At 36.7% G+C, this 24,665-nt stretch overlaps 1 protein-coding gene across 4 annotated transcripts in view; it reads left to right on the top strand.

The window, feature by feature from the left end:
- ICA1 (islet cell autoantigen 1) overlaps positions 1–24,665 on the top strand; it is a 66,472-nt gene that overhangs the window by 2,384 nt on the left and 39,423 nt on the right. For all 4 annotated transcript variants that reach the window (XM_052696443.1, XM_052696442.1, XM_052696441.1 and 1 more), the window contains exons 2-7: positions 7,059–7,082; positions 8,638–8,675; positions 11,618–11,789; positions 13,567–13,639; positions 15,211–15,334; positions 17,537–17,735. In XM_052696443.1, the coding sequence (XP_052552403.1) occupies positions 8,659–8,675; positions 11,618–11,789; positions 13,567–13,639; positions 15,211–15,334; positions 17,537–17,735 (585 nt within the window). In that variant the 5' untranslated portion in view covers positions 7,059–7,082; positions 8,638–8,658. The remainder of the gene's footprint in view (positions 1–7,058; positions 7,083–8,637; positions 8,676–11,617; positions 11,790–13,566; positions 13,640–15,210; positions 15,335–17,536; positions 17,736–24,665) is intronic.

Genomic DNA, 24,665 nt, shown 5'->3' with positions numbered 1-24,665 from the left:
AAGACACAATTATGCCGTGGGATGCAGAAGCATTAAAATACAAAAGCCTGGAGAGTGCAGAATGTTAAACAAAGAACCGTGTAGTCAAGAGCAGTGGAGACATTTGACCTTTTGCATGTTTCTAGCAGTAGTCTCACAGTAGCTTTTCCTGCGGCTATTGTAAGCCATGGCAAAACGAGGGGCATTTTGACCGGTTATGCAAGCGTTTACGTCAACTTGGGAACTGTCTGTTCCCAGTCACTGAAACAGTGCCCAGGTCCATCCTGTGAGTAGCTTCGTAGGCATCACTGCTGCTTGGGAAACATTCAGCAAGTGTGCCAGGCTCTGAGAGCAATAAAGCACAGTTTGAGAGGGCTGTGCATCTGTCAGAGATATGCAGACTGTATTGATCGTGGTCTTGACTAAAAGTGTAGTGGAAGAAGATCGCCTCTTCTTGTTTTGCTGTGCGTGCTATACCTGTTTTGTTAATCAAATTTCTTACCACTGAAGTGAAAAGATCTCGTGAGGAATTATAGAGAAGATTATTTTTCCTGTTCTCTACCCTTGCGTTGTTCCCCCTCAGGTATAATAGCACTGCTTCCTGACATCTGCACTGATAAAAGGAAAGAAAGAGGCAGACTCTTGAGTGTTGACGATGTCAGCAAATAGGGCATCTAAATGAGAGAGGTGTTGGTTTGAACTTTAGAACCATATTTGTGACAGCATTGGTGTGAAAAAGGTTTTGTGAGTTTTTGTACATCCTCTACTTTTTCCATCTGTTCTACAAAGGGAAGGGTTCCTAACATTAACACTCTAGACTGGTTATGGGTAGAACGTGTCAGAGAAACTGTCTTCATATTGTCTTTTATAAACTATGCACAGCAGGTGTTCCATATGGCACTTTCTTTAATAGTATTTGGCCACTAAATTTAAAAATATCACTTTAAAGCTAGAAGAACAAATGCATATTACAAAACAATTGGATAATAATTTCAGGAAAATGAAGTGAATCTGCGTTTGGAGTGAGATTAAATACTGGACTGCATATATCCCCAGTTTTGCTCATTTGCAGAGTGATGTTAGACCCACCACTCAACTTCTTCCATGAGACACATACAATACTTATTTACAGTACTTACCTGGTTCTTTCCTAAGGACACTCTTTGCTCAGTGTTCTCACAAATATAAATGGAAAACTGGTAGTCAAGCGGAAGCTGTTGCCTGAGGACAAGCTGATACTATTTGCTGTTCTTGTACTGTTTCACAAACAGCTTCTGAAAAATCAGTGTAATCAGAAGTAGTTTAAAATGAGTTTTATGTGTGTCTAAATATCTATGTCTTTCTGTATATAAACAGTGAAAGATTTGTGCGCAGTTTATCTGGAAAGGACTGTTGTTTACTTGCTGATCAGCCAACTGTGAGTCAAATAGCACTTATTTGAAATATTTTGCTCTGAGACTACACGTACCATGTTGTGACTACATGTTACCATTCTTATGTTCTTGAGATAAAACACTGTTTATAAGAATTTATTTTTCAGTTGTTAAAAAAACAAAAAAAGCAGCTCTGTTTTTCAATTCTATATATGTTGTGCTCTGAGAAGATGGAGATTACCCATGCCTGTAAATTTATGGCTTAATACTCTTTGGTATAGTTTGCAGGCACATAGTACCAATATTTAAAAAAAAAAAGGAGGAATGATAGCAATTGATCTGGTCCTTGCACTCACATGGGAGCAAAAATAGGTTTAAAAAACTCAGTGATATTGTCACATTTTCACATCTTCATGTCAGCTGAAACTTATCTCTGGCAACTCTTAATACCAGAAAGCAGTGCAGCTCAGATATATTTATACTCAATTTCAGGGTATAAGTGCATGGTAAACTTCTAACGTGCAAATTTACTGTATTTGTCCACAACTGTCTTCTAGTAAATTATACATATTGAGAATAGAGAAATAAAAAAATTCAAATGATTACAAAAGAAATGAGGCACTGGCTGTCATCCTCAATTTTGACTGCATCAGGAAACTAAGCAGAGTAATTTCCTATTTTAATTGTGCATTCTGCAATAATTATTCCATATTAGAAGCATAATAATTGTTTTTAGAATAAAGTAACTCTTAGAGTACTCAGTGAAGTACCTATTGGTCATCTGCCTTGTGTAGAAATTATTGACAATCAGCTTAATGCACAGTGAAAGGTGGGCCATTACATACTTAATGTTAATAGTTCTGCTCATTTTGCTGGGTCTGTTGTTTGCAGATAGGTCCCCAGGTATTGCTAAAAAATGAAGATCTAGACCTCCAGATTTCTTCATACCTTATGTGTGACTTCTGATGGTTCAAGTCCTTAATCACAGAATCATGGTCATTTATTGTGCCTACTTTTTTTTTACTGTGGCTTGTTCTCCCTGCAATTGATCAGCCTGAAAAAGACAGCAAAGAATGCTATGTAGGCTCCAACTAAATGTAAAATGGGCTCCAGTTTCTATTTTGAGTGTGCTGTTGTTGGCTGGTTGGTTTGCTTTGCATGTCTAGTTGTGTTGGTAGTATTTCTTGTCTTGAGATCTTAAAGGATCAAGACAAACACATAAATGAAATGTTTAGTTTTTGTCAGTCTTTTGTAACCCTCATAGAGAGAAAGAGGAAATGGAGTAAATCATATCAATAAGTGTTAGTTTCAGAAGAGTTTGCAGTGAAAGAGAAAATTGGTTCCAGTGGACTCGCATCACGTGCCATGTCCCATGCACAGTGTTAATCAGTGTGCTGGCCAATCTGTTTCCCTGATGGTTTGACTGACCATCATGAAACCCCAGTTCTAAGAGAAGCCAAGTAGAGCAGCATTCTTTCTGTATGACTTAGCCATGTAGTTTGCGTGCCAGGTCAGAAACTACCATTTCTGTTTGCTCAGGGAGCAGTAGGGTTCTGGTTTGATTGCTCCCAGTTGCTCCTTGGAGATTCTGTTAGCGGTCTGTGCAGAAGTTTAGAGTTGTACTGTACCCCAATTATGTGAGGGGTTAAACAGCACGAATTTCTTTCACTCTCATAACCACTCAGGTGCTGGAAAACATCAGCAGTCCTTTTCTGTGTAAAGAATGCTGCTTCCTGGCGCTTCTGTTACAAATGCATTCAACATCTTTTTAGATGTCAGCTCCTGAAGTGGATTGAAGGAGTAATTGTGTTTATACATCTTCTCCCTCATAAGACTGCAGATTCTTCTGAGAAGTTGGGGATAGTACATAAGATGTGTCTGAAGGCAAAGGAATAGGCAAAAAGTTGTAGTGGATGGGAGAAACTCTAGTGCCACACTTGCACAACAGTTCTGCAAACTTTCTGAAGTAGTAAATAAATGCATCAGTAAGTAGACTAACAGAATGAAAGTGTGGATTTAAAGCTAAGCGTGGATGATTCCGCAGGATTAGAACATCAGTGGTGAGTGTTAAGAGCTTTAGAGGAAAAATTAAATCTTGTCATTTGTCATATCAACATTAACTTATTTTATGAGTCACAGTGGCAGCTAGTCATGCGGTCAGACAAATCATTATAACTGTAAGTCTAGCTATGTATAATCTTGATGCTGAGTGCCTATATAGACCCTGACCCCAGATTTTGCTGTTTCCACCTGCTGACAATGTGGCTAATTCAGAGCCATAGGCCACTCTGTTTGATTTTGCTTGCAAAAGGCAAAGCAATGCATGGTTTGAAGCTCCTGACTCATTGGGTCTGTGTGTTTGTAGACAGATAGAACTGGGACCTGCTTAAGCTTCTTTTTGCAGTGAAAGACCCATTTCCTTGATTCGGTTTGATCACAGCTCTCAGGGAGCAGAGGAGAGGAGACAGGTTGTCAGCGAATAGCTGTTGAAGAGCACAGATGATATTGCTTCCCTCACCTAAGCAGATCACAGATTTTCTTCTCATTGGGTTATTTTACATAAATGAAACTAACACTCTTTTGCATGTAGAACTTCTAACAATTTTTTGTTTTTGTTTTCTCTTGTTGTCTAGTGGCACTGTACAAATTACAGTTATTAAAAGTTTATTGAAAAATTACTGTTTTAATACAAACGCTTAAGTGAATCAACAGCAATGCATGTTTCTTCCATGTTTGTAGTTATAAGGCATGGGGACTTTAAAGTGTGGAGAGTTTGGAACTAGAAAACCTTCAGAACACTTCAGCTGCATTGAGAGGACAGTAAACTGAGAGCATAGTGCTGATTATCAGTAAAAGTGCAAACCCATCTGTCCTGTCTCATGGGCACATCATATCAGGCTTGCTGAATTCTGCTCTGCCTCTCATTCTGTTCTTTCATTCCTTTGCTTCTAGATGCATCTAAGAATATACTGTTCAATTAACTGCCATCTTGTGTAACTACGTTAGGTCAGTTTTAAATGCTAAATTTCATCTTTAGATCAGCACTTGTAACAGCTGTGCAAGGATTTGAGGTCATCTCTTAGTTCTAAGAATTTGTGATTGAATCCCCACTGTTTTAGATTCAGTCTTCACGGTTGAAAGATTCCTGTTTGTGGTCTCTTGTTGCTTCCTGCTTTCTCCTATAGAATCTGTTGACTGAGGATTAGTGTAAGAGCTACGTAAGCAATGCTCAGCAGAGAACAGATGTTTGAATGGGGAGAAAATATTTATTTAAAGTTCCACGTAACTGAAAGAGCATTAAGATCTGAATTTTACCTTGCCGCATGATGCTTCTTAATTTTTCTTTTCCAGTGAATGTTAAATGTTTCTGAGTAATGTTAATATAATAGATAATATTGTTCAGCTCTTGGGAAACCAGATAACCCATGCTGCAGCAAACAGTAGTATAATAAAACTGAAAAAGAGAAGCAAGGCAGGCACACAGAGAACATAGAATGGAGGGGAAGCTTAGGGAATGCTAAAGACTTAATTATTCGAAACATCAAGCTAGCAGTTTCCTTTTTGCAGAGAAGAGTGTTGGCGATCTATTGAAATGGTTTGAGAGGGTGAAAGAAACAGAATTTTCCATGGATTTCCATTTATCATGTGGAACAGAAGCACCATTTGCAAGTGAATTCCTTCCAGCAACATGGCTACTAAAATATCATGTAGGAAAGCAGTGTGATGCAGTAGGCCAGCAATATTATGAAGTTCTTAGTGCATTCCAACCGTTTTGGCTACTTGTGTAAATACTTTGTGGGTAAATAGCCTACAGCCCAGACAAACCACCACAAATGCAGAGATGCCATGGCTGGCTGCATGCAGGGTTCCAAGCATGCCTTGTTAGCTCTGGCAGCATGCAGTGTGAACGCAGCTGTGCTCCTTCCAAAGCCAGGCTGAACTTAGAAACAGCTGGGTGCTATTTCAGCATTCAAGCCAGTGACTGTGCCAGGCCCAAGCTGCCAGGATGCAGGCCTTTCTGGTGCCAGTCCACACGCAGGGGATTGCAAAACATAGTGTTGAGGCCTCCTGTAGCTTTTCAGGGCCAATGAGGAACTTTAGGGGTTCAGCAGGGCTAATGGGGCCCAGCTCTGTACAGAGATGGGTGTTCCAGCACTGTGATCCCTTGTCTTCCAGGTAGATTCCTTGTGGATCAGGCCAAGCTTAGGTTTAAAATTGAAGCTGAGGTAGCATCTGTGTGTCTCAAAACACTAGGTAGCACTTCTAGAATGAGCACAGTATGAAGAAGACATCAGATCTGTAATACCTATGCTTGCTGCTGTTTTTTTCCGTATTATTCAGAGTGTCTCTATCTTTTGTTAGATGTCTTTCACAGAGATAATGAATGTTGCACTGCTCTTTATCGTTAAAGGTAATGGAAACTTTCTGAATGAAATGTTTTCCAGTGGGGTGATGGATGCTATTTTTTTTTCCAAGTCAGCATAATATTGTTTACCAAAATACTTTTTAGTCTTAGAGTCTCTCACATCAACTTTTCTGTGGCAAATTAAGTTCTGTTTTATATTTGAAAGTACATGAAGACATAAGTTAATTTTGACTGCAGTTCTCAGGGAAAGTACATTTGCAGTTGCACTCAGATACAAACACAAGAATTCCTGTAGTACTACATCCAGCTACGTCCAGCACAAGTAAATATTCCTATGTTTTCCTTTTTGTTTATTTTAATGTCTTTTAATGTGTTAATTAATACTGTTCTCATCTCAGTAAAGCTAAACTGTGATGCTAAAACATGAAATGAAATTAGTATGCAGTCCTGTAAATATCTCAGAAGTGTATCTAACTTGAGTAGTTAAGTAACAAGTTCTGTGTAAGTGAAGATCATGGGGCCCAATCTAAGTGCAGTTTTGTGGTCTCAATTAACAGCTAAAAGAATTGCAGAATTGTAGCAGACGTTCTGGTTTTCCAGCCAGTGAGAGAAGTAAAACTCAGCTGAAACATAACTGATTTCTTTATGAAAGTTCCTTGAACAACATCTGAAATGAATGGTATCAAGGAACTCTTTGTGATGGATATTATAGGTGATAAACTGCAAACTCAGTCAAAAATCACGTGATTCTTTCTGAGCAACTACAGCTGTTTTCACTCAAGGCCAGCATTCACTGAGCTGTCCCTACAACCTCAATACTCATTCATACCAAAAGCTGATTCTGCATTGGAAATAAAAGTGACCCAAGAACTGAGCTTTAGCAGTGTGCTGCTTTTGGTTCCCACTGTTAAGCTGCTGCAATCTCTCTGGTAGGCTTATGTCTATATCATCTATATCAGTGTGATTTGAGTGATACTGCATGCCAGGAGTATAGCAGCCAGTATAGGTAAGACTCCACCCTACATAGCCATATGAAACTGTCTCATCAGGCCTTGAAGCTTCAAACTTCTTATGTGCCTTCATGTCACACAGTGGGTCCTGAAGCACATGCCTGCATTTTCATACCACTAACACAGTTTTCAGGCACTTGAAACTACAAAAATACTGCACAAAGGGCATAGAGGTGTGATGTAGGACTTGGAATGCAGCTGGAAAGTCCTCAGAGTCAAATATAAGGTCAGATATTCAGGAAAAAAGAATGTGAGCTGTGCTTGCAAAATGAGAATTCAATGTCACCTTATCTCTTTTTTTTTTTCTTTTTTTTTCTTTTTTTTTTTAAGGTTGCTGGTTTCTAGGAGAGTAAGGTGAGTGTGTACAGTATTTAAGGTCAGTGCCTTAGACCTGTTCCCCTTGTTGATAGCTATGCTTTGTTCCATATCGTGTGCGTATGATTTTACCTGGATAGGTTGTTCTTTGCTTCCTGTTAAACCAAGCGTGCTGCTCAATAACTGAGTCATGGGTGTGTAATTAAGCCAAATCCTGTGTTCCTATCTCTTGCACATGTTGACTTAAGGAGTACCTGTATTTAAGCAATAAAGTCGAGACAGCTGTTAGAAAACTGGAATTAACATTGCCTATGCTTTGTAACTCTGTAAAAACTAAAGCAAAGACATGCCTGTTGCTGTCCATTCTGCATGATGTTTGACATGACAGTGCTGTAAGACAAACGGTAATCCAAAGCAGTTCTTTCTTCCTCTCTGTTCTTTGGTCATTGACCTTACCATTTAGCTCTGCTTGGAAGGCAGGGGTTATGAATTTTCTCACCATCTCTCTTGCAGCTTATAAGCACTTCACAAAAATTCAATTTCAGGAAAATATCCTGCTCTGTTATAATCTTCCAGCATCTTATGGAACTTCGCCAGGAAGTTTCACAGGTACAGAGAACAGAGAGGCTAGAATCCAAAATCTGAGATTTGGCTCTGTTTGGCTGCAAATGGGAGTACATGTGCTTCACAGTTGCAGGAAGTTCTCAGGTTTGCATAGCCGTGTCCGAATCCCTGCAATCTGTGCCAGTCCCATTTCAATTCAGTGCTTGCCATACTGTCTTCAGGCAGTACCTTGTTAGCTATATTGCCAATCATGATTCCCTATTGTAGTCCCTGTTCATTCTCTCCCAGATTAGTGCCAGAGAGTCTTCTCTGGAAGTAACAGAGGAGATGCCAGGTGCTGTTTTCTGTTGTGTTTTTGTTGATTTTTTTTTTTTCTCTTTTTTTATAAGAAGTGTCTGGCTTGATTTGTAAATTTCACCTAGGAGGAGTGTGCTCCATTACTGATGATGTGCATGCCATCTGGACAGCTCACTGAGTATCCAAACTGGAAATACTAACTTCTAAAATTTAAAATCTAAACACATGCAAATCATATTTCATTCACTGGAATTATGGTGCCCTTCTGAGAAAAACTGTCTGATGGTTAGATTTCACATCCATGGCTCAAGACACGACGAAGCTAGTTTTTCTCAAAAGTAGATCAGCGGGGCATTGGTGAAACAAGTAGCTGAACTGCATTGTGACTAAAATTCTAGGGGGAAAAAAAAAGTTTACTGAGGATTATTCCTAACGTAAACTTTGGGCTTGCTGAGTCAAAAATTGCTTAATTTATGCCAGGTAAACTTATTTGTTTGGAAGGGTTGCTAAAATATAAAAATCAGCAACACCACTTAAATGTGTGTGCCATAGATACAGGTGAGAATTGTGTTACATGAGGAAAGTATTTGGTCTGCAAATGGAAAAATCTTCTGTCATAACATGATATGCAAGATGCTACAACATGGTGTGGAAAAGCAATGTTTCTGTTGTCTAACATGAGAATTATATTTTAAAGATATTTGTATTAACTGATAATTTCTTATTTATTTAGCATTTGAAGAAAATAAGAAGCATGGATGGTCATAAGTAGTAAGTGCCTTGATCATTTTTTATTATTCTAAAGAGGTAATGGTGTTTGGTGTGCTGATTTGTCACTGCCTGAGTCTATTGTGCGTTATGTTCTGGCATCTAGTTCATTTATTATTTATTTATTTATTTATTATTTATATTTATATTTATTTATTTATTTATTATTCATTTATATGATCGCTAGTAGATATTTTATTTAAAAAGAATAAAAACAGAAAGTGAAAAACTGCCAACTTCCTGAAGAATGGAAAAACAAGTGAATTGACTACAAAGCTAAAAATTGTGTGCATTAAAAATTTCCTACCTAATGGTAGGAAGTATATAAGCCATCTTATTTCAAGAGATGTATCTGTTATCAACAACCAAATAAAACTAGATCATTCTTTTAGTTATTTTTCTCATTGTTTAGTGAAACCTAAGTATATCTGTGATTGTTTGACATGAAATCCAAATAAAAATTTTAAAAGATGTTGACAAAAGCCTACCAATAAAAATTATCCACCAAATATTTCATTAGATAATGAAAGCTTTACGTAGATCACTCTGGAAGTAATGCTTCCTGTTTATTTCCATGGAAATAACAGATACAAAGAACATAATAACGCTATTTGATAGAGCAAATTCTCAGCTATAAAACACTAGATCTCAACACAGTCACCAATAGCTATGCATTTTCACCAGAGATGAACAAGCACCTGCATGCCATGCTCTTAAAAATCTGCCCCAGCAGAGATTTACTACTGCTATGACGGTGTTACTGATAGGAAAATGTTGCTCATGCAGTCCAACTTTCACGGTACTACCAGGCACTATTTGGTCTCCATGAACATTCAGCATAGACTCGATGAATATTATTGAATGTTATTATTTTTCCATATGGAGGAATTATGTTCCACACCATTGCTTCATATGCACTTCCATATCAGATGCTATTTTGTCAGACTGCCTCTCTGCTGCCATCTGTCTCATGGCAGCAACATGTAACGGCATATTGCTGAGGAGGTACAACCTCTACTGCCATACCACCAGCATCCACCTCTGAAGACATAGGCTGACATATTGAAAGGCACTGATAGGAGGCACTGATTTATGAGCAAGCCTTGTATAATCACATTAAGAATAAGCAGGAGCCAGATATTTCTCCAAATGACATTAGTAGTTGAATTTGTCTGTGGTAGATGATTGCGTTCTTCATCTCTCTCCAATTTCTTTATCTGTTTAATTCAGGAATCTCTATTAATCCCAGAACTATTTTTTTGTGATCTTGCATTAATAGCCCATTTTTATTCTTCCCTGCATATCATCAGAATTTCCAGTGATCTCAAACAAGGCAGCTATTAAGGGAGGTTGACATCAAATGAATTATGGTGTTTTCTTCAGTTGACCAGTGAACTGAGATACCAGTTATTTGCACAGCTGCAGCATAGATTAAAGCACACAACTGGCACGTAGCTAGGGCCTTAGTACTGCCACATAATTGGTTCAATTTTACTTTATTTATTTGTTTATTTTCTTCTTTAAGGTAATATTACACTGTTCTTACTAGTTAAACTATTATATTCAGCTTTCTCATAATGCAGGGGGATTTGGCAAGGATCTAAATGTCCTTGTCATTTATTAGATATTGTAAATTTTGTCTTTTAGAGGTGCAACATCAGTCAGATCAGTATATATTTGACCTATTTTAGTAGGCTGAAGTTGCCAGAGTACATGTAATGATTTGATTGAGCAGAACTATATATGAAATGTCATGTTTGGCATGCATTGTTTATTTTGTCCTGTAGCACCAAAGTCTTTTATTCTAAGCTTAGTAAAATTCATAAATGAAGCTATTTGGGCTGGTGCTTGGGCAGAATTAAATGAGTGACACCTTTTTCTTTTTGTGAGAATTTGAGGACAAAGCCAAGAAATGCAGTGTATGTATGCATTTTGAATGTTGTCTTTGCTCATTTCCAGTTAAATTTCTTATCATCCATTTGGTGATTGACTACCTCTTAATTCACTGATTAGAAATAATTGAACCAAGAAGCATATCCCTGTCAAACAAAGTTCCTTTTAAAGTTACAGTAACTGTGTAGGGTAGCACTGCCACCCTTTTTAGGAATATGTGCACCAAAGACTTTAATTTTCCTAGTATTACATTTTACAAACCAATTATTTCTCATGAGCTGCAGTGATTTTGCAGATCTTAATTTGTACAATAAGGGAAAGGACGTATACTAATGCAGAAAATAATAGTGAAATAACTGTTACTGAAAGAGATCAAGATTTCATTGAGAGACTGTATTTTCTATGTTTCATATGGTTTAAACATATTGTAGAATATGCAGTTTGTGTTTATGTTATACTTTTCTATTGGTTTTGCTAGAGGAATGCAATGCAGAATCATCTCCCAGTAAAAATTCTCCCCCTTTCCCCCTCATAGGGGGGAGAAAGAAAAAGAGACAAATATTCATTTTTTATTTATGCAATTTCTCAAAATGACAATGAAGAGTGTAACTTCATTCTTTATGTGATATTCTTTAAATGATCTTTGTGAAATCCTGACACAGCTTAAATTGCATGAAAATAGCAGTTCTACTAGTGCCGTTTGGAACTTTCCTGTTAGTTGTATAAAAACAAATTTTAATTCAAGGGACTATAAATTATTCTATAATGCATTGGGAAGATTTTTTGCAATTGATTATTTGGCAATATTACGTGCCCAAGGCGTTCAGATTAAATGCAGTGTATGATTTTCCAAAGGAGGATAGGAAATATTGGTGGAACTTGTACTGCTTTAATAACTTTGTTACTAATGCATAATGAGGAGATGCATATTAGAATACACATGCATAGATATACATGACATATTCTACATGGAAATTTATTAATATAGTTTGTTATAGTTACTTTTTAAGCATCATATTGAAGTTCTGTTATTTTGTTTCTTAATATTTTAGCAATTATCCAAGGGAATTTTATGATCAATATGCTCAAAGCCAAGAAAAATCTGTGGTTAACAAAATGCAACAGAAATACTGGAAAACAAAGCAAACTCTTATAAAAGTCACAGGAAAAAAAGAAGATGAACATGTTGTGGCTTCAGATGCAGATCTGGATGCAAAACTAGAGGTTTGTAATGTCTGAGTAGTAACTATTCTCTCACAACTTCTAAGATGTTTTAATTTCCATCAAGTCTCTAAGATATGTACCTATACATACTGTATGATAATCTATATAGATTTTTATCATTGTTTTTGTACAGTATCCTTTCCAATTTTGGACAAAAGTACTTAGGGAGACAATAGGAATACAGTGGCATTTTTGTAAGACAAAAATTTATTTGAAACCTGACATCTCTCATCTTATTTTCAGGGTTTGGTGGCAGGCTTTTTCTTTTCTGTTGTCAAGAGAAACGGGAGATCATCCTTTGTTTATTATCAGGAATTGGTGCATAGTGCAGTCTGCTCTCTGAGGCTTTTGTACAGATTACTGTTTGTGAGCATGAGAAAAGGCAGTTCCTGAGTCTTTAAAGAGTAACTGGGAGATGGAATCCTAATGAGTGGCAAATACAGTCCTGCTGTCAGTACCCTCAGCTACGCTGGAAGAGAGCCAAGGTTCTACAAAGTGAAGAGCCTAAACATCTTTGGCTAAATCAAAAAAAGATAGATAATGGACTTCTGAAGTGTAATAACTGGGTTATTGTCCAGCTAAATTTCAATTGCATTGTTCTTAGAAAATCACTGAATTAGGATTTTTGGGTTTTTTATGTGTTTATGATGAAGTACAAGAAACTTACAATACTTAAATATTTGTACACTAACTGTGGTAGTGATAACTGACGTATGTTAGAGGATTCTAGGCATGCATGTGGCTTTCATGATAGGTTTGAAGTGGGAAGTATTGTTGTGAAACAAGCTAGAGGGGCTGAAACAGTATTTTATAAATATGGACACCTGAGTTCTTGTGGTTATTGTGTTGCAGATTCATCAGACAGGACACTTTGTTACCTCGTGGGATTATAAATAGGTTAATTTGTTTACAAGATTAAAAAAAAAAAAAAAAAGTTTTAACTTAAGCAGCTTTTCAACTGCAAGTCATGCTCTCTGCTTAAAAGACAAGGTCCTAGTATACATAAGGAGGTTAAGCAGGTGCCAAAGGATGACAGTTACTGCGCCAACAGTCCATTTTGCTATTATTTGCATGGTACTTGAAATAACAAAGTTGAAGTTGAAATTGCAGGTTTTAGATGAACGGAAAGGAGTGGTAATTTCTGTTTTCCTGTTAATTCTCAGAACTTAATCAAGAATCATGTTTTTTCTATACTTTCTTGGGAAACTGCTGCTTTATCATTTTGTCTAGAAAACCAGAGCTGTGACAGTAAGAAGTTTACTTTAAAATAAAAATTTTTACTGTTGGTATAATCATATGAATTTGTTCCGCTTTCCTTTGTGGTATTAAAAATTTAATATACTTATTGCCCCTTAACATGTCTCAGAGAAACTGCAGATAGGCATTTTGATAACCTCGTATTTTGTTGGAGGGTGTTCGAAAACAAAGGTTAGTATGTCTTCATATGTATCAAAAGGTATTAACTATAAACAAATCATTAGTACTTTGGTTGAATATCAACTGTTTGGTCTGTTTCCAAAATGTTTTTTGTCTTTATTTTCCTTCTGTATGTTTTGACTGATCTGTCTATATAGTTTCAATGGATAATGTGATTGAAAAAATACACAATTAAGGCAAATATACTTTGAAAAGGGAAAGGTTACTCAATATTTAAGAAGAAAATACAAATTCCTAGTATTTGAACAAAATTTAAAATAAGCTCTTTTTTTGTGTTTTAATCTTCAATGTTTCTTGCATACACTTAAAAATCTTTTTGTTTACTCTGTTTTAATTCCAGCTGTTCCATTCAATTCAGAGAACATGTATGGAGCTGTTGAAAGCAATAGAACTTTATCAAAAAAGGATTTGTTGTAAGTATGATCAAATACTGTTAAAATGATAAGGAGATCTGCAATATGGAATCATCTAACAAGTGAAAAAGTGAAAATGGAAATGGGGAACTGCTGCTTTAATCCTTAGTTAAAGATAACATTCCTTGTGGTCACCTAAATGTAGATTTGCTTAATTGTTAATAAGTCTCCAAGTTCATGTTAAGTTTTATATTTGATATTACAGTGATACAAAGCAACAGTTATGTGGGATAGCTTGATTTTTGAGGTTTTTTTTCTATTACATTACATGGACCATCTAAATTCAGAACTGTTTTGCATTAGAAATTCTAACTCTGTTCTGAATTCTTGTGTTTTTATCAAGATTGACTATGAAGAACATTGGTCTTATTACTAGTTTTGTAATTAACTGATCCATGCTATTATGATGAATTTGATTATGCTTACTTGGCTTCAACAGGTGGACATCAATTATTAGTAGTCATTAGTGAGAGACAGGAACTTCATTTGGAAGTTTCAAACAGCATGTTGTATTAAAAGACCTAAGAAGTTCTCTTCCATTAACATTTTTACTTTCTGCTGCTGTGGTTTCTGGCCTAGAAAAGTGAATCAACTTTGGAAACACCTTTAAATTTACTTTTTTGTGATTCCGTTTTATACATATTTTCTCCACTTTTTCCTTTTTCTTTTGCCTATCCAAAGAAGAGGTTGAGAGATGACAAGATGTTTCAGGATATTGAGTAAAATTGTAATGCAGACTAGTAGTGTATTGGAGTTCAGATGTATTCCACAATAGCAGGTGAAATTTCCTTGACAAAGATGTGCATGCAGCACACTCTGTCATAGTATGCTATGAGTCTGCAATATGATTGTCAGTGTTTACCAGAGTGACAAGAGAACTTCAAAACGTCTTTCAGTATATTGGAGCATTCTCCTCATTGAGCCTGAAAGAAATAGGTGCTATTGAAGACAGCCACTTTGAAAGACTGTTAGATGAGGGCACCGTTAAATGTTTTTATAAGGATTTGAGATCGTAAAAACTTACGGTTCCAAACTGGGAGTAGGCAACATGTCAATATATAACCATATACTTTTGTTTATCCTCTTATTTAAAAATACAAATTCAAGAGTATTATTTAAAATGTGAAAAATCCTAGAGTTCTAAAAATGATCCTGCAAAGTAATTTGAAAATAAATGTTGTTTAACAGAAGTTACTAGATTTTTCATAGTAAAAAAAGTCAGTAATCAAGCTTGAAAAACAAAGACCAGATTAGATACTACAGTTATGCCACTTTTGGGACCTCCATGTAATCCAACCTTGATTTTTTATTTATTTATTTATTTATTTTTGTTCAAGAACTAAGTAGCATGTTTTTTTCTTTTGACTCTTGGCACTGACAAAATAGTGGTTCTTGTTAAATACAGGAAACTCATCAAATATTCTGATTTATAAATTCAGAAAGTCCATGAAATTAATTCTTCTGTGCTGCTTGGATTTGGAGTGACTTAACCTATTTGATGTTAGGCCAATTTAAAAGCTGTTAGTAGTGTTTTAAATTACATGTTTGATCACTCGTTTATTTTTCGTTAGTTCTGTCTCAGGAAGAAAATGAATTGGGGAAATTTCTTCGGTCACAGGGTTCTCAGGATAAAACGAGAGCAGGAAAAATGATGCAAGCAACTGGAAAAGCCCTCTGCTTTTCTTCTCAGCAAAGGTATATATGTCAGAATTACCATCTGATCACATGGGATAATGGTAGTTCATTCATCATTGCTGTAATTGATTTTACCACTATAGATATGTGAGGAACAAAGTGATAAGAAATTTGTTATTGAACAAAACTGTCGAAGTACTGGTAATATTTCTGGCTTGCTGTGAGTACTTTTGCCAAATCTGTTTTCTGTCCCTTGGGCCTGCCGTGTCTCTGGATCTCCAGATTCCTCCACTTATGCCTGTTCAGCTCAGCAGTTCTGAAGCTATACGGGTGCTATCTGCATGGCCTGTCTGGCAGTGGGGCAGTAAAGGAGCTGGTTCAAGTCCCTTTCCTGCTTAGCTGCAATTCTCATTATGTGGAAAAACACTGCAGCATTCCTATTCTGGGGAGGTGTCTAGATCCTGAGAGGGGTGGGAGGTGGCTTTTTCTGGACCATAGAGTCTCACACCTCAAGGAAACAAAGCCATTTCCTGCTTTAACCTTACAGAAAGAATCTCAAGGAAACATCCTGCTGACCTTATGTAGATTGGTAGGAGCAGATTAGTATAATGTGAAGGATACAGGGGGGCACAAACACGCATACTTCTGCTTTTCTGTAGAGTTTTCGAAGTCTCACTGACTGCTTTTTCAAAGGGTTTACAAGCAACAGTACTTGATGTTGTTGGGTTTCATTATGTGTGTAGGATTTTGTGGTTTGTTTTTTCTATATTAGTGCTATGAAAGATTTAAATTTTCCATCAGTCAGAAGGGAAAGTTCAGTTTCATGACAAAGGAAAAATCAAATTCTCTACTCCTAAAGGATTTGGGGAGACTTAATTATCATGACACTTTCCAGCTTTAGCTGAGCAGTGCAGCTGTTTGGCTCAAAATAAAAAGTTCACCTACCAAGTACTGAGGATTTCATGTTTATCTTGGGCTACAGTTTGGTCATTAGCACATCCAGGAACAGCCCTGAGTAAGATCTTCAGAACATATGTAAGGTACCTTTGAGCAAAACTCCTAAATGTTTGCTTTTTTAAGTAGCTCAACATTTTTCACAAATCACACTGTACAGTCTGTCCATGTAAAGTGAATTTTTCATTTGAATGATTGGTTAGGTATTTGTAGAATTGAAGAAAAATGTACATTATATCCAAAGAAGACCCAGTAAGAAGTTCATGTTTTATTATATCTCTTAAATGTACATCAAGTAAGATGTCTTTCAAAATTATTTCCCATAAAAATAAAAACAGATGTTTGTCTTTCTTTTCTTCTTGAGCCATCTTCAAGCTCATCTTGGAGTGAAAATTGTTCTTACTTATTTTGAATGCCAGTAGCAATCCGGAGATCAAGTAAATGAAATTTGCTGGCTATTGGAGCTGAAATTAGAGATTCTCTTAGGCCTAGGAAGTCCCTAAGTGACAAATTAAACTAGCTCTACACTGGTGTGGAACTGATTGAACCCATTCCAGCGAGGTGGCTGCTGGCAAGAAACAGGAAAGCAGAAGCAGCAGATGGAAACATGGCAAAAGTTGGAGTAATTCTGTCCCATTAGGAGCTGAAGTGATGGCATAGGGAAGACAACAGTGTCCCCTGCTGCCTCTCCGAAGTGTAGTATCTGAAACAAACATTTAAGAAAATCCGTAAAATCTTCCCAAAGATAAATATCCTTCAAAAGAATTGTTTGGATTCCTCAAAATAAAGAAAAATGAATCAGTTAGTTAGGCACCTGACTGATTACTTCTTTGTTTACATGTATATATGAAGATTAAAGGCTAATAGAAATGCTTTTTCTGAAGCTTAACGTGACTATCTTGATGCATCTGTGGTATGTATCCAGTAATGAAAATGACTTCAGGTATATTCTTGCACTTGTTAAATGCAACTTGCAAAGAGGAAAGTTAAAAAAGTGAATAAAAGCATTTTAGCTAAATAAAATATACACATTAACCAAAGTTTCTTTTCCACTTGCATGAGTAAGTGAAGGAAACTATGAAAGGCTGCTACTTGACTAGGAGAACTGGAAACACAGTATGCATACAAAGCTATCAATTTTGTGTATATTCCCAACCAATCTGTTAACTATCTGAACACAGAGTAAAAATTGAGTGAATTCTTTTTTATTTCTGTCTTTTGATTACTAGCAAAGTATCAGTAATTATATTAATTTGTGTGCCTTTGCAGAATGACTTCCTTCCCCTCATTTCTTCATGTCTTCCTCAGATTAGCACTGCGTGCTCCTTTGACTAGGTTATATCAAGAAGTGGAAACATTCAGATATAGGGCCATATCAGACACGTGGCTGACAGTAAATCGCATGGAACAGTATCGAACTGAATACAGAGGAGCTCTGCTTTGGATGAAAGATGTGTCTCAGGAGCTGGATCCAGATCTTTATAAGCAGATGGAAAAGTTCAGGAAGGTATGACATTTCTTGTAGTTTCTTAGAATGGGATGCCTGATGAAGCAGTGAAGCATGATTTTGATTGTTCTCAGGAAGATATAACTCTGCAGTGCTAAAAAAGCCATTAAACATAACTAATCTTTTTCCGTGTGACAGAACTCCAATTAATCTGATATGGAATACGATATCCTTCAAAGAAGAGTAGGCTGTAAGGGAAGATATGGTAGTAAGAAATAGCATTTTTCAGTAGTCAATTTAACTTCATCTTAAATCTTTATAATTTATATAAAATATATGTTTTAAAGAAGGCTATCTAATTTTAAATACTTAGCTGTGGTACCTGAATGACTAATTGAAGAAGATGTGTCTGCTTTCATCTGGGAAAGGAAAATAGATTTTTGTACCTAAAATGGACAGAACAACAGAAATGCCAGTATCCGCTGATAAATCTTTGGGTGCAGTTAAAAGCAGGATTATTCAGAATGGAATGGTGTCAAATTTAAGGGAGGAGTTCCATATACAGTTCAGCATGATTCCTGGGCAACAACTAACCATTAAAACTGTTAAGAATGCACTCTCCATAAATTGTCTTCCTTCAGTGTCTCTCAGGTTGACTATATTCCTCCCTTGCCAATCACAAGTCACAGAGGATAGCCTACAGATTTGCTGCCAAATGTGAGGATAGAATTTATTTGGGTTGATCCTGATCAGGAATGCTCAGGAGGCCCTTGCATGTATTAGATGAAGGACTGGAACTTTTCTTAAGACAATCCTTGTTCATTAATGGCTTGAGCAGTCATCTTTCTGTGACTGGAAATGTTTGGAGATGAAAGGTGCATAATTTGGAGTTTAAAAACTTGAGTGAGCCATCCTAATGGAAAAGAACTGGTATGTATCTAGACTGTACCATTTCTTGTAAACTGAAATGGTGACAATAGCAATTAAGAAAGGGGTGGAATAGATGAAATTCCAGCTAGCCCTCTAATCTTTATTTAATATACTTCAGTTCAGGATATTCCTGTAAGTATTGTGGCACCAGGCAAGTATTTTATTATGCCTTGTGGGAAATGTTTATAATGGCAAGTTCTTACAGGTAGAATAATTGGTATGGTCTTGGCGTCAGCCAATTGCTTATGTGTAATGTTTGATTTATTAGAAAAACACTTAAAAAATGGAATGTTAGAATAAATAAAGTAGTGCTGGTAATGGTCATACGAAGTTGACTTATAGCTTTCTTGAAAAACAAATGCTATGGAAGGTATAAGTTATGTAAATGGCAAAGTAATTAAAATAATTTATGCTTTGACTCATGAGCTGTGCATTTTAAAAGCTGCATGTGAAATTTCAGTCCTCTTGTGTTACTGTGCTTCAAGGTCAGCAAAAATAAAATCTTTTTAAACTTAGAAGTATTTAGGAAAATTTTCCTATTTGTACCATGTTAAATATATTTAAGTATTAGTATTAAGTATTAAAAGTTTGCAAGTCTAAAATGAGTTATATTTTAGCAACAAAGCAAATCATTGATGTGTTCGATGTAGATGCTAAAATTCTGTAGCATTGCCTTGAATACCTCAAAAAACACTTAAAGAATGTCTTTGAACCTTTCTTTCCTCTGGCCGTCAACAGAAAACCTTTCAGATCACATAGTATTGTAGAGAACAAAAACCTCTATGTTTTGCAGCCAGCAAAGTAAAGAATGCTCCTGGTATCAACTTTCCTACATGTTTTAACACTTGCAGAAGTTGAACTTTTTTCGTTTTTGAAAAACATTACCGAAGCAAAATCCATAAGTATAATTTACCTAGGTAGCTGATGCTGAACAAGGCACAAGTTTGTTTTTAGTGCTTTGGGGTTGTAGTAGATAAACATAACAGATGGTAGGTACTTCATCTCAGATAATTATAGAAGTTATTTTCATTCTCTCTTTGTTATATTCTTGCTTGCAGATCTTGATTGTACCATAGTGTGGCAGTGTAATGCAGAGCTTTTAAGGCTTATTTTGGATCTTGCAATTTAATTCATGCTTAACTTTGTGAGAAAAATACCATAATTACAGATGTAAGATTTTTTTAGTTCTCAAATATGCCATCGCCAGTGAGAAATGTTTGATCTGGAGTTTCTTATGTAGTGATACACTAGCAAGTGGTTAATGGAGCTGATCTGAGAGAGCATTTGAAAAAAGAATTCTTCAGACTTTGTGTTGTGAAAATGCTATGTGCTACTTCAGTAAGTGTCTTTAATTTTGAGTAAACAGGGCTGGTATAGAGATCTTTAATGTACCCAGTGTATCAGCACTATTTATATCACTTGATTATAGAACTGTTTTTCAGTTGCGTAGGCCTTCATAATATAAATACATCACTATGTGTACAGAGGCAGTACTTGTTTCAGGAGACCAAAGCTAAATCAATCCAGATGGGCTTTTCATACCTCAGAGTAGCTAAGGCTAAAAGATCAACAGTTGAGTCAGTATTTTCAGAGCTGATAAAATCTGAGTTAAAACATTGGTATTTTTGTAGCTCTCTTTCAAAGCAGTGAGGTACTTGAGTTTTCTACTGCTATTTCCAAGACATTGCTGTAAATACAATAGATCCAGCTATACTGCCACTTTCAAAGTGTTCGGTGTTGTTTTTCCAGCAATAACCCCCAGAACAAACTTTTTACCTTGTTACATGAAGGTATTCTTGTGATTGTTACTACTTGAGTCAAACCAAGGAAACAGGTAAAGTGTTTACTTCTCCCCACAGTGTTCTATAAATGCTATGCACCTCCACTGTTTTTTTGGGGGGGGAGGTTTGTTGTTCTTTTTATTCTTCCTATAAACTAATTATAAACGACCGTTTACATGAGTGAATAGTGACAGGACAAAGGGGAATGATCTTAAAGGCAGGGGAGATCTAAATTAGGTATTAGGAGGAAGGTTTTCACTCAGGGTGTGGTGACACACTAAACAGGTTGCCCAAGGAGGCTGTGGATCCCCAGTCCCTGGAGGCATTCAAGGCCAGGCTGGATGTGGCTCTGGGCAGCCTGGTCTGGTGGTTGGCAACCCTGCACATAGCAGGGGGTTGAAAGTAGATGATCATTCTGGTCCTTTTCAATGTAGGCCATTCTATGACTCTGTGATTTATGGATACTAAAGCACAGCTATAAATATAGTGGTCTTTCATCCCCAGTTTCACAGAATCACAGAATTGTAGGGGTTGGAAGGGACCTCCAGAGATCATCGAGTCCAACCCCCCTGCCAAAGCAGGTTCCCTACCAGTGCTTTGCTATGCAGTACTGTGATATTTAAAGTAACTTCATTGAGATAATATTCATTCACCAAATTTACCACCATTGATTAGGATTGTGAGTTTGTTAAGTCTTGGCTGTTCTATCTGTCTGTTGACTGCACCCTGCAGTGTGAGCTCTGCTGTGATACTGTAAGATTACAGACCAAATAGCCCAATGGTGGTCCCTGAATCTCCTCACTGTAGCTCTGAAAATACAAAGAAGATTTTCCATGAGTTTTCTGCCTATAAGGAACACAGAAGAGGCTGTTTGGTTCAATTTTACTTAGCTAAGCTATTTTAGATGTTTTGATAAGAATGTTTATATCACACTGTATAAACTAGACATTACAGTATCTCCTGGAACAGATTAAAAATTAAAAAAAGTTGAAAAAATATCATACTGAACTTTAATTATATGAAAAATCGTTTAGATGGCAAGATATATATAATACTACGTTGGTAGAACAAATTAATCCTTACTGTATATATGGGTTTTTGTTTCATCCTCTTTCTGCTCTTTGCTTCCCTTTGTTCTGAGGTTCAAGCCAAAGCTGAAGTGGCTTTGTAAATGCACAGAGCTTTGTAAGTACTGGGATGCCTCAGGCAAGCTGTGGTGTAGCAGTGTACTGAGAACTGGGTAGGTGGAGGCTGGGGCTCTGTCATGGTTCAGTATACCTGGAACTGTTTGCCCCAGGGGTGGAAACACAATCTGTAAACTGTTGATGGCTCAATTTCTCCTTGTTGCATAGTCCCCTCTGCTTTGCAAGGATCTCTGCTTCTGTATGAACCAAACAGTGGGAGGGAGATGAGGTTGAAACTGCAAATAAGCATTGCTGCAGAGCTTTGTGAATGCTGTGAGATTCATCCGCTTGAAATACAGTGCAAGCCCTATGGTACTGAGATAGCAGTGATATATCTCTGTTTGTAAAGCATTATATATTAGATTGGAGTACTGTCTGTAAGAGGAGTAGTTTCTTGATCAGCATGTTTGTGGGAACCATGGGGACAAGTAGTACGGAGTATGCTGGGCCTCCTTGTTCAGGGAGATGAGATTGTTCGAGGTGCAGCATTGCAGGGTACAGTCTACTTTAGTGTGCTGAAGAGCTGGAATACATCCTACCATGGAAGAAAAGTGTCAGTACATTCCCACTTTCCCTAGGGATCTTAAAAATTATAAGTCCCTTAATGTCTGACTGTTACTTTGCAGTTGTGAGGAACTTGCAAGCTTGCAGCTGAACTGTGAGATGAACTGGGGGCAGTTCATCTCAAGTTCTTCATAGTAGTAGGACTCTATATATACTTGAAACAAAATGATTGTCCTTAAGTGGCATTTTAAACATAAGTCTGGCAAGAGAAAGGGAAAGCAGTAAGAAAAAGGAAAACTCAAGAAGAAGACATAACAATCATTTAGACTGTTGTTTTTATAAATATACTCATGCAGGGAGTAGCTGATCAGCACAAGTTCCCTGCTGGATGTCTTTTAGGAAAGAAGTTAAAGCTTGTATGGATTCCCGGGGAAGAATGAGAATCTAAATAAATTCATTGATCAAAAGGGAAACATCAGAATGTATATATTGTAAAGCCTTAGCAAGTCTGGATAAGATGCATCTGCCACAGCTTTACAGGAAGGCTTTGGAGGCTGTTGACACCCCTACATCTTTGTTCTTCTACTGTCTCACTGCCTATCAGCTCAGCCTGGTATGAGAGCAGTTTGGCTTGTGTGATGCTGAAGGGGCTGTCCCATGTTACAGCATCATCTCTAGCTCTCCATATTCCAATCCTCCTTTAACACCAGAGCTGCAAACAGCCCTGCAAGACTGGAGGCACTGTGGAAATGTGCTTAAGGATTATTTTTTTAATTGTCTGTTAAACTTAAATCTCCTGAAGTGCTAAGGAAGTGCAAAAAATCCAAGGAAAGGATAAAAGACAACTAATATGGTACTGATCTTTTGAAACAAGAATGAATTTGACAGTTCACATCCTTGTAAAAATAATTTCAGTTTGTGGTAAAATAATGAAAAGAAAATCTGTAGGCATTTAGAGAGTAAAAAATGAGGAGTAGTGAACAACACAAGTTTGTAAATAGCTTTACAGAATTTTGTTATTTTGTGGTTCTATTCAAATTATGAAAGTAGTAGAAAAAATACATTGTATGTAATAAATCTGGATTGTTCAAAAGTGCTTACTGAGAAAATGAATTTAAACTTGCATTAAATAGTAAGTGCACTTAAGAGCTGAGACTGTTGGTTGAGGAACACTAAACAAACTCATAGAAAATAAAGCTAGAAAATATGTTGAAAATCAATTAGTCTGTTTTCCTACCATGACATGTGCTTTTGTAATACGTTTTCCAAGTGATTTTGCTCATCTAGTAAATGAAATTCAGTTGAGGGTGATAGTCTTAAAAGTTTTGTGGATTTTCATGGTGTTCTAGTTTAATTATTTACAAGTCAACTGAAAGAAAATGTGCTAAAGTTAATTACTTCTGCAGATGATATTAAGCTGGAAAGTGTTTTGTTTTTCCAAGTAGCAAAGTATACCAGCATCCCAAAGAAAAATGTCTTTTGGCATTTGCAGTCAGAGTGGTGTAATCAATTGGATGAGGCTGCTGAATCACGGCCTGAACCTATGATTGATCACCTGAGGTGGGCACTGAGTCAAGCCACAGGAACACGGGCAATTCACCTGTGCTGCAGGAAGGGGTGGAGCCTGGCTGCATCTCTCCTAGACCCATTTAAGAGCTGACTGCCAGTGGGGAAGGATCTCTTCTGGAGATCCACTGCACTGGAGTTTCGTATGTGAGCCCAGGATAGGGTATCTTTTTCTGCTCTAGTATAATAATTACATAAGCTAAGCTTTCAAATATACTATATCATCTGTATGTTCATTGATTGTACATCAATACTTTCAGCTGCCATAGTTACAAATAGCACTGTAAATGATTCATCTTTGGAGCTAGCTATGGTATTTACTGTTTATCAACTTTGGTTTAAAAAAAGAATAATGTTTTAGATAGCAGCTGTTTCTTTTTCAGTGATACTTCCACAGTAGCTTCTTAAGTTAACTGTTGCAAAATTTAAAGGTTTTTTTTTGCCCTTAGGTGCCAAAAATGTAAGCGTTTGCATGTGGTATAGTAGATGATGATTGTTGTTCCCTGGAGATGACAGAAGGACCTATAAGTAGTTTCAGTAGACCATAATTAGATATGAGATATTTGTGGCACAACTATGTGGAAAATACTGAAAAATTTCATCATGCCTAATAGAAATGTGAAAAGGTAGGTTCTATCACTTTGATAGTCCATCTTTATCACTCTTGCTGATCTGTTTGCTGATTTGGGTTGCTGTTAATCATCAGAAGATATGAAGTGAAATTCTAGGATACCCAGTAATATTTGCTGCACTCTAAAATTAGTGAGACATCATCACTTAGCATTCAGAGATCTATATCTCAGTGTAGCAAAGTGATGACAGAAATAACAGCATTCACATCCTTTACTTCTTTTGGCATGCTTATTGCCGTCAAGGAAATCAGAATCATAGAATAATTAAGGTTGGAAGAGATCTCCAAGATCATCTAAACCAACCATCCACCTGTGGCTGATGTTGCCCATTAAGCCATGTTCCTTAGTAACACACCAACATGTTTCTTGAACAACTCCAGGGATGGTGACTCC

The sequence above is a fragment of the Tympanuchus pallidicinctus genome, unplaced genomic scaffold (assembly GCF_026119805.1).
Source record: "Tympanuchus pallidicinctus isolate F22 unplaced genomic scaffold, pur_lepc_1.0 scaffold3, whole genome shotgun sequence".
NCBI classification, from domain to species: domain Eukaryota; kingdom Metazoa; phylum Chordata; class Aves; order Galliformes; family Phasianidae; genus Tympanuchus; species Tympanuchus pallidicinctus.
This window is presented reverse-complemented; position numbering and strand designations above follow the sequence as displayed.